Below are 16026 nucleotides of genomic sequence, written 5' to 3'. Positions count from 1 at the left end.
TACGATAGGGTCTTTTAAGAGACTCCTGGATAGGTACATGGAGCTCAGAAAAATAGAGGGCTATGGGTAACCCTAGGTAATTTCTAAAGTAAGTACATGTTCAGCACAGCATTGTGGACTGAAGGGCCTTATTCTGTATTTCTATGTTTCACACCCCTCCCAACCAGGTACTTACCCACACTTCCTCTTAAATGTTGAACTCAAACCCACATCCATCACTTCCACTGGCAACTCCTTCCACACTCACTCCACCCTCTGAGTGAAGAAGCTCCCTTCAGGTTCCTCTTAAACCTTTCACCTTTCACCCTTAACCTATGACTCTAGTTCTAGTCACACCCAACCTCAGTGGAAAAAGCCTGCTTGCATTTACCCTATCTATACCCTTCATAATTTTGTATACATTTATCAATTCTTTTCCCATTCTCCCACACTGCGGGGAATAAAGCCCTACGCAAGAATTTAAACTTTCCCTAAAACTCATATCCTCAAGTCCTGGTTATATCATTGTAAATTTTCTTTGTACTCTTTGAATCTTATTTACACCTTTCCTGCAAGTTGATGACCAAAACTGCAAACAATATTCCAAACAACACACACAAAAGCTGGTGGAACGCAGCAGGCCAGGCAGCATCTATAGGAAGTAGCACTGTCGATGTTTTGGGCCGAGGCCCTTCGTCAGGACGAACTGAAAGAAAAAATAGTAACAGATTTGAAAGTAAGAGGGGGGAGGTGGAAATCCAAAATGATAGGAGAAGATGGGGGGGGGGGGGTGGAAGCTAAGAGCTGGAAAGGTGATTGACAAAAGGGATACAGAGCTGGAGAGGGAAAGGATCAGGGGACAGGAGGCCTAGGGAGAAAGAAAGGGGGAGGGGAGCACCAGAGGGAGATGAAGAACAGGCAAAGAGTGATTGTGTGGGGGCAGAAAGAGAGAAAAAGGGGGGTGGAGAGGGGGAGAGAGAGAGAGGGGGAGAGAGTGAGAGGGGGAGGGAGAGAGAGAGAGAGAGAGAGAGAGAGAGAGAGAAAGAAATAAGGGATGGGGTGAGAAAAGGAGGAGGGGCATTAATAAAAGTTAGAGAAATCAATGTTAGAGATAACAATATTCCAAGTTTGGCCTCCTCAATACAACTTCAACATAAGTGGTTTAGTAGGAAAAAAAAATGAAAGAAGTATCAAAACCCCAGGGGCACAGGGAAATCTGGCTGAGGTACTTGTTCTGCAGAGAGCCAGCACAGGCATGGCAGGCTGAACAACCACCTTCTGTAACATTAAGTGAGATCATTTCTCAGGAACAAAAGTTCAAATCCCACCTTGGCAAAAGGGGAGCCCGAATTCAAGTGATTAAATAAATAATAAATCTTCTCTCATTCAAGATTATTTAATGTCAATTCCAGTACCCAAGTATAAAGGAGAACAAAATAATTGTTACTCTGCATCTGATGTAACAAAGAAAAAACAAAATAAGATAAAGTACACAATAATAAAAACACAATAGATATAAATACATAAGATATCTTATATACATAAATAGTTGTATGCCCACAAAGTGACACTAGGAACAGGAGTGCCTGTACATAAGGTGGACTGACAGGAAACGATAACGTAGTGAGGTGGGTGTAACTGTTGATCAGCCTCACTGCTTGGGGAAAGGAATTGTTTTCTTGAGTCTGATGGTCCTGTACTGATTTCAGTGCTGGGTAACGACAAAGTCACTGGACTGTTGTGAAAGCCTGTCTACTTCACAGGCATCCTCTTAAGAGAGAAAATTTAACAAATGATCTCACAGTAAAGGACCTCAAGGAAAGAATGACTTTAGCACAGTAGAATTTGCGTTAGACTCGGTCCAGTACCAGGAATCCACAACTTGACAGTGGTGTGAAGACTTATTCGGCTAAAATGGAAAAGGAAAATAGATTACAGAGTCAGGCAGTAGCCAACCAGTCACAGGCATTTAAGGGGATATTTTATAAATCTCAGCAAGAATGCTCCAGCGGGAAAGAGAAGCTCTACGAGGAGGCACTATCTGTGGCTAATTTAGGAAATTAACAATATGCTTTCCGGATGACACCAAGACTGCGGGTGTAGTGGATAGTAAGGAAGATGATTAAAGCTTGCACAGTGATCCCAATCAGCTGGAAAAATGGCAGATGGAATTTAATGCAGGCAAGTGTGGTGTTGTATTTTGGGAGGAAAAAACAGGGTAGAACTTACACAGTGAACAGCAGGGCACTAAGGAGCGCAATAGAACAGAGGATTTGGGAAGAGAGGTGTCACAGGGAGGTAGGGACATCGGCCTTCATAAATCAAAGTACTGAGTACAGGAGTTAGACGCTATGTTGATCTGTATTGGATGGGACAGGAAGTCCAAAACTAGAGGGCACAGATTTAGGAAGAGAGGGGAAAGATTTAAAAAGGACACAAGGGCAACTTTTTCATGCAGAGAAACAAGTTGCCAGAGGAAGTGGTTGAGGTGGGTACAATAACCTCGGGCAGGTACGTGGAGAGGCAGTACTTTGAGGGAGCGGGACCGAATGCAGAACATTGGGCACCATGGTCAACATGGACTGGTTGGGCCGAATGTTGCTTTGCTCTGTGACTCCCTGAGATCGAGGACACACGACACTGCAGATGCTGGAATCTGCGGACACAAACAAGCTGCTGGAGAAACTCAGCCGGGCTGTGTGTGGAGGGGGGTAGGATAGGAATTGTTGACATTTTGAGTTAAGATGTCACATCACCCTGAGGGTGGGGGGGGGGTTGTAGGCGAATAGTAGGACGGGGGCCAGTGTGCGAGACTGCTGCTCGTCCCCTCACCATCACAGACCCATATGCATTCTATACAATAGTTACCTGGCTAAACCCAGTCGACATGACAGTATCCAAAGCATTCAGCCACAGCAGACGGGAATCCTTGATGGTGTCATGGCCTTTAACAGACTAGGAAAAATAGAGGATTTGTTAAGCATGTGTGAAGCAAGCCCAATACCAAAATTCAAAATAAATTTATTATCAAAGCACATACATGTGACCATCTACAACCCTGAGATTCATTTTCCTGTGGGCATACTCAGCAAGAATACACAGACAATAGAATTAATGACAGACTTCACACGAGACGGACAAACAACCAGTGTGCAGAAGATGACAAACTGTGTAAATACAAAATGAAAAATATAATTATAATAATAAGCATTGAAAACATGAAATAAAAGCCCTTGAAAGTAAGTCCATTGGTTGTGAACACAGTTCAGTGATGGTGAGTGGTTGAGTGAAATTATCCTCATTGGTTTAAGAGCCTAATGGTTGAGGGGTAATAACCTGGTGGTGTGAATCCAGAGGTTCCTGTACTTCCTTCCTGAAGTCAGCAGCGAGGAGAGAGGATGGCCTGGGTGGTGGGGGTCCTTGATGATGGATGCTGCTTTGCTCCCCTCCTCTTCAGTGTTCCCTGCTTCGATGACAGCTGCTGGCCACAGCAGGGGACCAGCACAAATAGATCAGGGAGGGGACCAGCACAAATAGAACGGTAACCTTCACAATGAGTGATCACCGGCCAAAGAAAAGAGCGTCTTTTGTACTAATGTTTACCGTGACAGTCACAAGCACGTGGTGAGCCAGCCCGTTAGTCAGTGCCAGGGAGCCGGGAAGGACTGGTAAAACACAGCTGGGCTGAAAACAAAGCCTAAACACGAGAGATGGAAATCCAGAACAACACACACAAAACGCTGGAGGAACTCAGCAGGTCAAACAGCATCTGTGGAGGGGAATAAACCGTTGATGTTTCAGAATCAGGTTTAATATCACTGGCAGCTGTCGTGAAATTTGTTGTTTTGTGGGAGCAGTACTTTGCAACACATAATAATCAAAAACTATACCATAAAATACTAAAAAATATACAAACATATAAAATTAAATAAGTAGTGGGAAAAAAGAGCAAATTCAAAATAAGGAAACAAAAACTAATAAGATACTGTTCACGCGTTCATTGTCCATTCAGAAATCTGATGACGGAGGGGAAGAAACTGTTCCTGAAACGTTGAGTGGGTGTCTCTTCAGGCTCCTGTACCTCTTCCTTAATGGTAGCAATGACAATAGGGCATGCTCTGGGTGATGGGGTGAGACCCTTCATCAGGACTGGAAAGGAAGGGGGAAGAAGCCAAAATATAAAGGTGGTGGAAGGAGTACAAGCTGGCAGGTGATAGGTGAGGGGGAAGGAGGGAGGATGAAGTAAGAAGCTGGCAGGTGATAGGTGAGGGGGAAGGAGGGAGGATGAAGTAAGAAGCTGGCAGGTGATAGGTGAGGGGGAAGGAGGGAGGATGAAGTAAGAAGCTGGCAGGTGATAGGTGAGGGGGAAGGAGGGAGGATGAAGTAAGAAGCTGGCAGGTGATAGGTGAGGGGGAAGGAGGGAGGATGAAGTAAGAAGCTGGCAGGTGATAGGTGGAAGAGGTAAAGGGTTAAACAAGGAGAGGAGAGTGGACCATGAGAGAATGGCAAGAAGGAGGGGAATCAGAGGGAAGTGATGGGCAGGTGAGAAGAGAGGGAATACGAGAGAAGCCAGAACGGGGAATGGGGAAAAAAAGAAAAGTGGATAGGTGTAGGAATTACTGGAAGTTAGAGAAATCAATGTTCAGCATGTTCCTTTTCCTCCATGAACCAGTGTCCTCTCTTATCAGATGTACAATGTCCAGGCCCTCTCCCCCTCATCCGCCCTACCTAAACCCTCCTCAGTATCATATTCTGGTTTATTATCATGGACATACAGTACATTGTGAAATTTGTTGTTTTTGCAGCAGCAGTACAGTGCAAGACAACATCAGATTTGTGAACAGGTTTTTAGTAAGAGTTGAAATATCTGGTTCAAGTTGTGACAACAAATGCCTCAAGCCCCGATGTGTAACAATGTCCCAGTGTTTTCTGTTTTTTGTGAGTAAGTGATTCACTCTACTGAAGCCTCTTTCAACAAGGTAGGAGGAGAAAGGAAACGCAATGAAGAGCAATTTGGCCATTCTCCAAAGAACAGGAACCTTCGTATGACAATGTAGCCTCATTCTACAAAAGCTGACACTTTTGAAAAGCATGTTTGCTTCTTCATCATTCTGAATTTCAATAATTTTTTCTTGCAAGCTCTTTTCCTGTTCTTCCACCTTCCAATGGGTTAGTTACCTAGTCCAGAATTTCCAGATTGTTAAAATCCTTGAATTGATTCTGAAAACCCTTCTTCAGTGACTGCAGGTGTAAGCAGTACTCTTGCAAATCACCGTCTGTGAAAAACAGTGCCATACTTTCCATGCAGGGAAACTGTGAGAACATTCTTCTCCCAATTTTTACTTAAATATTTCTAGTTTCTGATAAAAGTGGACATCACACTTTTTGTTTGGATTACATTGAAATTCTCACCTTGCAGTTTCATATTTAGAATGTTCATACAGATCAGCTAGGTATGTCACATCTCCACGTAGAAGTTCAATCTTGCTCCCCAAGCTCTTGTTCACTTTGAGCAAAAATTCAACCGCAGTGTCAAAAAGATCAAAGAAACATTTTAAGCAGCAGCCTTTTGGCAGCCAACACACTTCAGTGTGAAGAAGCCTTCAAACTCTTAATCGTTACCTTGGCATAACTGGTGAAATATTCTGCTATTTAATGGATGAGCTTTAATTTGGTTGATAGCAGGTAAGAGTTGCTTGAAAAGAATTACTGGCTGAGGTTTTAGGCTGCGAGATGTTGATAATGAATTACACAATGGATTGCAAACAGACTTGAAATTTCTTTTTTCATAAATGCCACTAAACCAGCATGGCAACCTGTCAAATACAGTGCTCCATCTGTTGTACAAGAAATCATCTTCCTAATCGGAATACTTTTATCTTCAATGTATATTTTGAGCTCATTGTAGATTGATTCTCCATTGATATTTGTTTTTAACTTTTACAAAAGAGAATCTCTTCATTAACGTTTCTATTTTTGATAACCCATACAAATGCCATTAGCAATGCCTCATTGTCTCGCACAATTGACTCATCCAGTTGTTTCTCAAAATCTGTTTTTAGTAGCTCTGAGCATAGTTGATACTCAGTGCCTTCACTCAATTCATCAATACAACCAGCTACAGAATTATTACTCATAGGAACTTGATTTTTAAATATCGCTATCAATTTTCAGAACAGTGGTGAGCGTTTCTGATACCGCAGGCATTATTAATCTCTCACCAATTGTAGGAGATATTCCACTGCTATCATTTTGGAAACTTAATGAGACCTCTATCAAGGTCATTTTAGCTTTCTTGGCAAATGACTCGAGTGTGTAACGCTTTTCAAATGCATCTTTCATCTTCTGGAACTGAGTAATTCTGTAAGTAGCCTTTTAGATGGCTTTTACAGAAGTGCTCCTGCAATCTTGATGGTTTCATGGCTTTGTTGGACAGTACAGTATTAAATATAAGACACATGGGGAGAGGAAAAGGAAAGGAATAAAACCATACTCCAGGAATGTAACATTGTACTGACGCACTTTCTGTAGTCTGTTTCCCAGCAGGATTAGAATTCAAGGCTTCACTGCCTTCATGAAATTCTCTGCCACAGGAAACAGTTGAGGCCGGTTCATTGGCTATATTAGGAGGAAGTTATATATGGCCCTTGTGGCTAAAGGGATCGGGGGGGTATGGAGAGAAAGCAGGTACAGGGTTCGGAGTTGGATGATCAGCCATGATCAGACTGAATGGCAGTGCAGGCCTACTCCTGCACCTATTTTCTATGTTTCTATCCTCACAGAGATTGTGCTGTACATGTTCATGTATCATTAATGGGGCTAAATTAAAATAATGAACACAAATTGGGAATGCCTACCGAATGCTGACGATGGCAGCAAGCTGACATGCTCGGTCAGGTCTCATGCTTTAAGTTCGGGCGCTGCTTCACCCCACCCCACAAAATCATCCCCCATAACTTCTATTTCCCCTAATACCCCCTTACAGCATATAACCACCCCTGTCAGGAATCACTGATCCAGAGTTTACAGAAAATGGTGCAAAAAACAAAATAAAAATCCAGTGAGAGGTAGTTCTGTGGGTGAACGTGCATTGTTAATGAGAGAGCTCAGAGGAGAGTGGCCAGACTGGTTCAAGCTGATGGGAAGGCGACAGTAACTCAAGTAACCACGTGTTCCAACACTGGCGTGCAGAAGAGCATCTCTGAACAAACAAAACATTGAACCTTGAAGAGGACGGGCTACAGCAACAGAACAGCACAGCAGGTTCCACTCTGGTATCTAATGGGCACTGAGTGTATAAAAAAAATAAATAGTGCAAAGAGAGGGAAAAACAGTGAGGTAGCGCGCATTGTCCATGGACTGTTCACGAATCTGATGGCAGAGGGGAAGAAGCTGTTTAGTGCGTATATCTTCAGGGCAGGTACAATTCCTATTGCTGTCTGTGAGGAGTTTGCATGTTCTCCCCGTGACTGAGTGGGTTTCCTCCGGGTGCTCCGGTTTCCTCCCACATAACATGATATGTTGGTGTCAGAAGCGTGGTAGCACCTCCAGGCTGCCCCAGCACATCCTCGGACTGTGTTCGTTGATAATGCAAACAACATACTTCATTGTTAATCTTTATTCCTCCCCCCCACCAAGTTCCTTTTGCCACTGTAATCCATCACATTTTCTACAGTGTTAGGTGGTGTTAATACCTGCCGATGACCTCCCCCAAAGCCCACCTCCTTTCCTTTCTCAAATGATCCACTCTTTTCCCTGATCAGATTCCTCCTTATCTGACCCTTTACCTTTTCCACCTGTCACCTCAAGTCAAGTCACTTTTATTGTCATTTTGACCATAACTGCTGGTACAGTACACAGTAAAAGTGAGACAACGTTTTTCAGGACCATGGTGCTACATGACACAGTACAAAAACTAGACTGAACTACGTAAAAAAAACAACACAGAGAAAACTACACTAGACTACAGACCTACACTGGACTGCGTAAAGTGCCCAAAAACAGTGCAGGCATTACAATAAATAATAAACAGGACAGTAGGGCAAGGTGTCAGTCCAGGCTTCGGGTATTGAGGAGTCTGATAGCTTGGGGGAAGAAACTGTTACATAGTCTGGTCGTGAGAGTCCAAATGCTTCAGTGCCTTTTCCCAGACTGCAGTAGGGAGAAGAGATTGTATGAGGGGTGCATGGGGTCCTTCATAATGCTGTTTCCTTTGTGGATGCAGTGTGTAGTGTAAATGTCCGTGATGGCGGGAAGAGAGACCCCGATGATCTTCTCAGCTGACCTCATTATCCGCTGCAGGATCTTGCGATCTGAGATGGTGCAATTTCCGAACCAGTCAGTGATGCAGCTGCTCAGGATGCTCTCAATACAACCCCTGTAGAATGTGATGAGGATGGGGGTGTTGAGAGATCAACTTTCCTCAGCCTTTGCAGAAAGTAGAGACACTGCTGGGCTTTCTTTGCTATGGAGCTGGTGTTGAGGGACCAGGTGAGATTCTCCACCAGGTGAACACCAAGAAACTTGGTGCTCTTAACGTTCTCTACTGAGGAGCCGTCGATTTTCAGCGGGGAGTGGTCGCTCCATGCCCTCCTGAAGTCAACAACCATCTCTTTTGTTTTGTTCACATTCAGAGACAGGTTGTTGGCTCTGCACCAGTCCGTTAGCCGCTGCACCTCCTCTCTGTAAGCTGACTCGTCGTTCTTGCTGATGAGACCCACCACGGTCGTGTCATCGGCGAACTTGATGATATGGTTCGAGCTGTGTGTTGCAGCACAGTCGTGGGTCAGCAGAGTGAACAGCAGTGGACTGAGCACACAGCCCTGGCGGGGGAGGCCCCCGTGCTCAGTGTGATGGTGTTGGAGATGCTGCTCCCGGTCCGTACTGACTGAGGTCTCCCAGTCAGGAAGTCTAGGATCCAGTTGCAGAGGGAGGTGTTCAGGCCCAGTAGGCTCAGCTTTCCAATCAGTTTCTGAGGGATGACTGTGTTGAATGCTGAACTGGAATCTATGAACAGCATTCAAACGTGCGAGTTTTTTTTGTCCAGGTGGGTTAGGGCCAGGTGGAGGGTGATGGCAATGGCGTTGTCTGTTGAGCGGTTGGGTCGGCACGCAAACTGCAGGGGGTCCAGTAAGGAGGGCAGCAGGGTCTTGATGTGCCTCATGACGAGCCTCTCGAAACACTTCATGATGATCGATGTGAGTACAACGGGACAGTAGTCATTCAGGCAGGACACCGAAGACTTCTTCGGTACGGGGACGATGGTGGCGGCCTTGAAGCACGTTGGAACGGTGGCACTGCTCAGAGAGATGTTGAAGATGTCAGTGAGAACATCTGCTAGCTGGTCTGCACATCCTCTGAGCACTCTACCAGGGATGTTGTGTGGTCCAGCAGCCTTCCGTGGGTTGACCCAGCACAGGGTTCTTCTCACATCGGCCACGGAGAGACACAGCACCCGGTCATTTGTAGGAGGGGTGGACTTCCTCGCCGTCATGTCATTTTCTGCCTTAAATGGGCGTAGAAGTTATTCAGCGCATCTGGGAGGGAGGCATCACCCGCACAGCCAGGTGATGTTGTCCTGTAGTTGGTGATGTCCTGAATGCCCTTCCACATGCGCCGCGTGTCGCCACTGTCCTGGAAGTGGCTGTGAATTTGCTGGGCGTGTGCACACTTTGCCCCTCTGATGGTTTGGGACAGTTTGGCGCTTGCTGTTGTTAGAGCTGCCTTGTCGCCTGCTCTGAAGGCGGAGTCATGGGTCCTCAGCAGCGCACGCACCTCCGCGGTCATCCATGGTCCTCCCAGTTTCTTCCTTCATCCACCTCATCCCCACCCATCTGGCTGCACCTATGACCTTCTCACTTGTCTTCCTTGCCCTCCTCCCACTACCTTATTCTGACCTCCTCTCCAGTCCTGATGTCTCAGCATAAAATATCGACTGCTTGTTCATCTCCACAGATGCTGTCTGAACAGCTGAGTTCCTCCAGCACTTTGTGTGTGTGCTTGTGTAAATACACTGATATTTATTAGGAAAGGCTTGTAGAACCCTTCATCAGTCATGGCAGACTTGTTGGAGGAAGCTACAGCTAACCCTGGCTCTGTGTTTGCTAGTTTAATGACAGCACGCCTCCCACTCTGCCTGACAGGAACGATTTCAAACTGACAGATAGGAAAAGTAAACGTTGCAGAGCAGTGGCCTCAGTGACAGCTTCCTGCTGTTCTTCCTCCCCCACCCCCCACAGGCGCTGCCGTCAGACGGTCCAGGGCTCACTTCTGCAGGAGATGGAAATCACTGCTCAACGATCATCTAGTCCAACAAGCACAGCGATGAGGGGGCAGTCATTGATGCAGAGGCCACCAACACAGACCCTGTGGCATCTCTCCCCTTCTGCCCACACCTCAAAAAACTAATCCCCACCCCCACCATTTTGCTCCTTTTCCTTTCCTCCTAACCCCTCTCTCCCAGCTCATGGCAATTCTCCCCTGCCTACTGCACCTCCTCCTCCTTCCGCCTCCTACCCACGTCATGGCTTTGTTTCCTACTATCCCGTCACTTTAGCCCTGATAAACACAAGGGTTTCTGCAGATACTGGAAATCCAGAGAATTACTCTGAAGATAGTACCTCACTCTCCTCACTCTCCCTACTTACTTAAAATTGCAATTTCTGGTTTGTGCATTGCAATCAATAGCTGCCACAAACAACAGACTTTAAGATATACTGTATGTCAGTGATCGTAAACCTGACTCTGATTCAAGAAAATGCTGCAGGAACTCAGCAGGTCAGACAGCCTCTATGGAAATGAATAAATAGTCAACGTTTCTGACCGAGACCCTTCCCGGGACTGGAAAGGAAGGGGAAAGACGAGAGGATAAGAAGATGGGGGTGGGGGAGAAGGGGTAAGGAAAGGAGCATAAGCTGGCGGGTTGTAGGTGAGACCAGGTGAGAAGGTAGGTGGGTGAGTGGGGGAAATTTGAATCCAAATTGTCAACAATTCCTTGCCCCTCCCATGGCTCCAGCCTTCCACAGATGTTGCCTGACCCACAGAGTGCTTCCAGAATCGACAGCCTCTTGCTCCCTCCTGTTAACCTCTCCATTCCTCCATCTATACCAGGCTCAGGGAGTAACAGATCAGAAGAGAGGCCAACTCTGGGCCTGTTATTCTTCACACCCTCCCACCCTCCAGTTCCAGAAACATTCTCCACAAGCTCAAGACTTATGTTGTGAATTTTTAAAAGTCTTTTTTAAAAAGATTAGCTTTATTTGTCACATGTACATTGAAACGTACAGTGAAATGTGTCATTTGCGTTAATGATCATCACAGTCCGAGAATGTGTTGGGGGTAGCCTGTAATTGGGAGGAAGCTGGAGCAAACCCACCCAGCTGAAACCCACATGGTCTCGGGGGACATACAAATTCCCAATAGTCTGTGGCAGGAAGTGAACCCCAACGGCAATCAGTGGTGCTGTAAAGTGCTAAATTGTTACACTAACCCTAACCATTAGACTGGGGCTGTTTACACAGGATCAGCTCATTAAGCAGGGCCCAAATACCACACGTTCCAAAAGCAGCCAAGCCTGCTCCTTCAGCCCGTTGCCATGGTGATGTTTCCAGACACAGTCAGCAGAGAGAGGTCTGTGATGTCTCAGCCGGCCTCCCAGTCTGAGAGCAGGGCTGAGGCTGTACACAGCCATTAACCCGTCAGCTGCAAACCAGCCCTTCATTCCGCTGTTCAATGGTTAATACGAGGGACGTAACTTTGGACAAGTATTCAGTAACAGAGAAAAACCAACAGGATTCATTAAAAACAAGTTATAAGACCAGGAAACACAGGAGCAGAATTAGGCCATTCAGCCCATCGAGTCTGCTCAGCCATTCTATCATGGTTGAATTGTTATCCTAGTCAAATGCATTATTCTGCTTGGTGGAAAGGGGGTGGTGTAGGGTGGACAGGGAGGGGGAAATGGGGTGGGTTAAAAGCGGGGCAAGTGAGGGAGAGTAAGGTGCCAGGGTGGGCAGTGAGAAGGTCCGGAGCAATAGGAAGGAGAGATGAGAATCAAGTTCCACTGTCCCAGAGAGCAAGTCCTGCATGGGTTTGACTGAATGAGGTTTACATGCACAAGCCCTACATTATCTGAGCACAGAGAGAGGGTGATGTGTCCACTGAACTTTGAGACACCCACTGCCTGTGATGGGACATGTCTCCTGCAAGAATTGAGCAAGAGTGAGACGCATACCTGCACAGCTGAAGTCTTGGTCCTCGGGTCAAAAATACGCAACATCTTATCCTAAAAGACAGTCACAGAGATTAAGAGAATTAGGTTAGTTGATTTTAATTAGGGATATAAACTCAGCCTGCCTCATCACATGCACTGGTCCTCCCAGCATCTTCAAAAGGCAATGCCTCAAAAAGATGGCATCGGTCATTAACAATTCCCATCACCCAGGTCATACCCTCTTCCCATTACTACCTTCGAGGTGGTGGTAAAAACACACACAACAGTTTAGAAACAGCCTCCTCCTTCTGCTGTCAGATTTCTGAACGGACCACGAACACTACCTCGATACTTTTGCTCTGTTTTGCCGCTAATTTATTTTTTATATATTTCTTATTGTCAATTATAAAACATTGTACCACAAATTTCACGTTAGGTCAGTGATAATAAACCCGACTCTGATACTTAACAAACACAGTTTATGCCACACCAGACAAGTCGCCGTTCACAATGAACAATGCTGCGGGTCAGGGCGGGTGTAGAAAGAGGGCATTTGGAGAAGGGAGGGGCAATGATCTTGGATGAGGTAAATGAGAGGGTGATGACAATGGATGGAGGAGAGAGGCAAAGGAGAACGAGATCGTATGTGGGTGGAATGGGTGAGCGTGGGATAGTGCTGGGGACAGGGAGGGGGTGGGACATGACCTGGGTAAACTTTGTGACTGGATGCTGCCATTGAGAATTTTGCCACAGCTCTTTAAAACTGGTTTAGACCACACAGTGTATCCTGGTCACCTCATTATAGGAAGGATGTGGAAGCTTTAGAGAGGGTGCAGAGGAGATTTACCAGGATTCTGTCCGGATTAGAGATGTTTATGAGTCAAGTTGAGCAAACTAGGGCCTATCTCTGGAGTGAAGGAGGATGAGTAGCAATTTCATGGTGGTTTATAAGACTGAGGGGAAAAAAAAATCGAGTGGTCAGCCACTTTTTCCCATGGTAGCAATGGTCAACACCAGAGTTTACCCACTTGAGTGGTGCGAAGTTCAGGGGCGATGTCAAAGGTCAGGTTTTTTAAAGACGGAGTATGTGCTGCCAGGGATTGCGGGGGAGGCAGATACATTTGAGGTAGGCTTAAGGTTGAAAGCAAAATGGAGGATTATGGGCTGTATAAAAGTGAAGGATTAGACTGATCATGGAGTAGGTTTACACAGGGAGACACAACATCGTAGATTGTAAATGTACTGTGTACATCGTACTGTGCTGTACTGTTCTATGTTTCAAAAAAGGAGCACCCATCATAAGGGACCGTCAATGCCCTCTTCTCATTACTATCATCAGGGAGGAGGAACAGGAGTCTGGGGACACACACTTAACATTTCAGGAACAGCTTCTTCCCCTCCAGCATCAGATTTTTACTTCATTTTTCTTTATTAGAGATGTAGCATGGAACAGGCCTCTCTGGTCCAACAAGCCCACAGCCCAGCAACCTGATCACTGGACAGTTTACAATGACCATTGTGTCCTATTGTCTTTGGACTATGGGAGGAAACACGCGCTTATAGGAAGGATGAAAAAACTTCTTACAGAGGACGCCAGAATAAAATTTCTGAAAGGTCCATGAACCCATAAATACTACCACATTGTTCCTTTTTTTGTATTATTTATTTATATTATAATTTGTGGTTTTTAATGTCTTTGCACTGCACTGTTATTACGTCACATCATTTGAGTCAGTGATTCAGGTTCTGCTCTCAGGCCGCTGAGGGGAACCTGCCACCTGGTGGCTGCCTGTGACATAGCACAGACAATCCATCCAGCAGCGACGCTGCCCCCTGTGGGCAATGGCCAGAAATGGCTTCAGGACAACTACAGTATGAGGTCCAGTTAAATAATATTGTATCTGCAGTAAAGGTTAAAGGTTTTTTTTGCCACATGTATACTGAAACATACAGTAAAATGCATCACTGGTGTGAACAACCAACTCCCTTGAAACCTATTGATATTGAAAGATCTGGATAGAGTGGATGTGAAGAGGATGTTCCCTATTGTGGGGGAGTCTAGCACGAGTGGACACAGCCGCAGAACAGAGGGACATCCATTTAGAACTAACATGAGAAGGAATTTCTTTAGCAAGAGAGTGGTGAATCTGTGGAATTCATTGCCACAGACGGCTGTGGAGACTGGGTTATTGGGTACATTTAAAGTGGCGGTTAAGGGGGAGAAGAGGTTGAAAGGGACAATAAATCAGCTGTTGGAATGGTAGAGCAGACATGATAGGCCAAATGGCCTAATTCTGCACCCACAAAAGTCAAGGATGTGCTGGGGACAGCCCATAACTGCTGCCATGCTTTTGACGCCAACATAACATGCCCAGCAACTTACTAACCCTAATTAACCTGTACATTTCTGGAATGTGGGAGGAAGCAGGAGCACCTGGAGGAAGCCCACGTGGTCTAGGGGCGAACTTACAAACTTCTTACAGACAGCAGCAGGAATCGGACGTTGTAATGTGTTATGCTAACCACTGCGCTATCGTGCCACTCGAACACATTAGAGTATCACTGTGGAGACGGAGACCGAAGATGCTGGAATATGGAGCAATGCACGATATGCTGGAGGAACTCTGCGGGGCGAGCAGCCCTCTCTACTGAATGAAGCCCAGCAAACTGATGGAACAACACCTTATGTTCCGCCTGCAAGGTCTACAACCCAATGGCACGAACGTTGAGTTTTCCAACTTTAGGTAACCCCCACCCTATTGGTTTTTTTTTTCTTTTCCTTTCTCCTGATCCCCATCCTCCCATTTTTGTCCACTTTCCCAACCTCACCCCAGCTCCCCTCCACCCATCTTTGTCCCCTTTCCCCTCCTGGCTCCATGCACCAACGACAAGCAAGTTCCCCCTCACTGCCCCCCCCCCATCCCTTTGGTTCTGATGGTTGTCCACCCCTCCTTACTTCCCTAATGTTTCCCATTCTCTTCCGTTACTTATCCGAACTGGGTACTCGTATTCCTGCTTATCTCTCTCCAGCTCCACACTCCCCTCCCCCACCTCACTCCATCTGTTGTTTTTATGTTTTTTTCTTTTCTCTCCATCTCTCCGACTGCCTCCATCTATCAATCACATGCTCCAGTCACCTCCCCTAGGTAACCACCTGCCTGTCATCCTCCGGGGCCAGGAAAAGCTGCCGAGGGTTGCAAACTCAGCCAGCTCCATCCTGGGCACCAGACTTCTCAGCACCAAGTACATCTTCAAAAGGTGGCATCCATTATAGGGACCCCATTACCCAGGATATGTCCTCCTCCCATTGATACCACCAAGGTGCTGGCACAGGGGTCTGAAGACACACACTCAATATTTCAGGAACAGATTCTTCACCTCTGCCATCAGATTTCTAAATGGATGTTGAACCAATGTACACATCATCATCATTTTTGGCTCTCTTTTTGCACAACACACACACACACTTCTTAGTTCTTATTATTAAGCATCGCAATGCTCTGCTGCCACAAACCAGCCAATTTCTCCGACATATCTTGGTGATATTAAACCTGATTCTGATTCCTCAGTCTACTACACACCTCAGAATCTTTGCTTACCGTTCCCACTCTCATCTCTGTGCCAGCCACTCGGGTTTTGATCCAAAATGTTGTTAATTTCTTTCTTCTCACTGATGCTGTTTGACCTAAGCTCCTCCAGCATACGGTGCGTAGCTAGAGTATCGCACCCTGTTACAGTATCGCACCCCGTTACAGCATCGCACCCCGTTACAGCATCGCACCCCATTACAGTATCGCACCCTGTTACAGCATCGCACCCCATTACAGTATCGCACC

At 46.0% G+C, this 16026-nt stretch overlaps 1 protein-coding gene across 1 annotated transcript in view; it reads right to left on the bottom strand.

Moving 5' to 3' along the window:
- Positions 1–16026, bottom strand: part of LOC132399016 (coronin-7-like) — a 264124-nt gene that overhangs the window by 216522 nt on the left and 31576 nt on the right. The window contains exons 7-8 of the mRNA XM_059978890.1: positions 12212–12262; positions 2848–2934 (exon numbers count right to left, since the gene is read on the bottom strand). Of these exons, the coding sequence (XP_059834873.1) occupies positions 2848–2934; positions 12212–12262 (138 nt within the window). The remainder of the gene's footprint in view (positions 1–2847; positions 2935–12211; positions 12263–16026) is intronic.

This window comes from Hypanus sabinus, chromosome 9 (assembly GCF_030144855.1).
Source record: "Hypanus sabinus isolate sHypSab1 chromosome 9, sHypSab1.hap1, whole genome shotgun sequence".
In the NCBI taxonomy this organism is placed as follows: Eukaryota; Metazoa; Chordata; class Chondrichthyes; order Myliobatiformes; family Dasyatidae; genus Hypanus; species Hypanus sabinus.
This window is presented reverse-complemented; position numbering and strand designations above follow the sequence as displayed.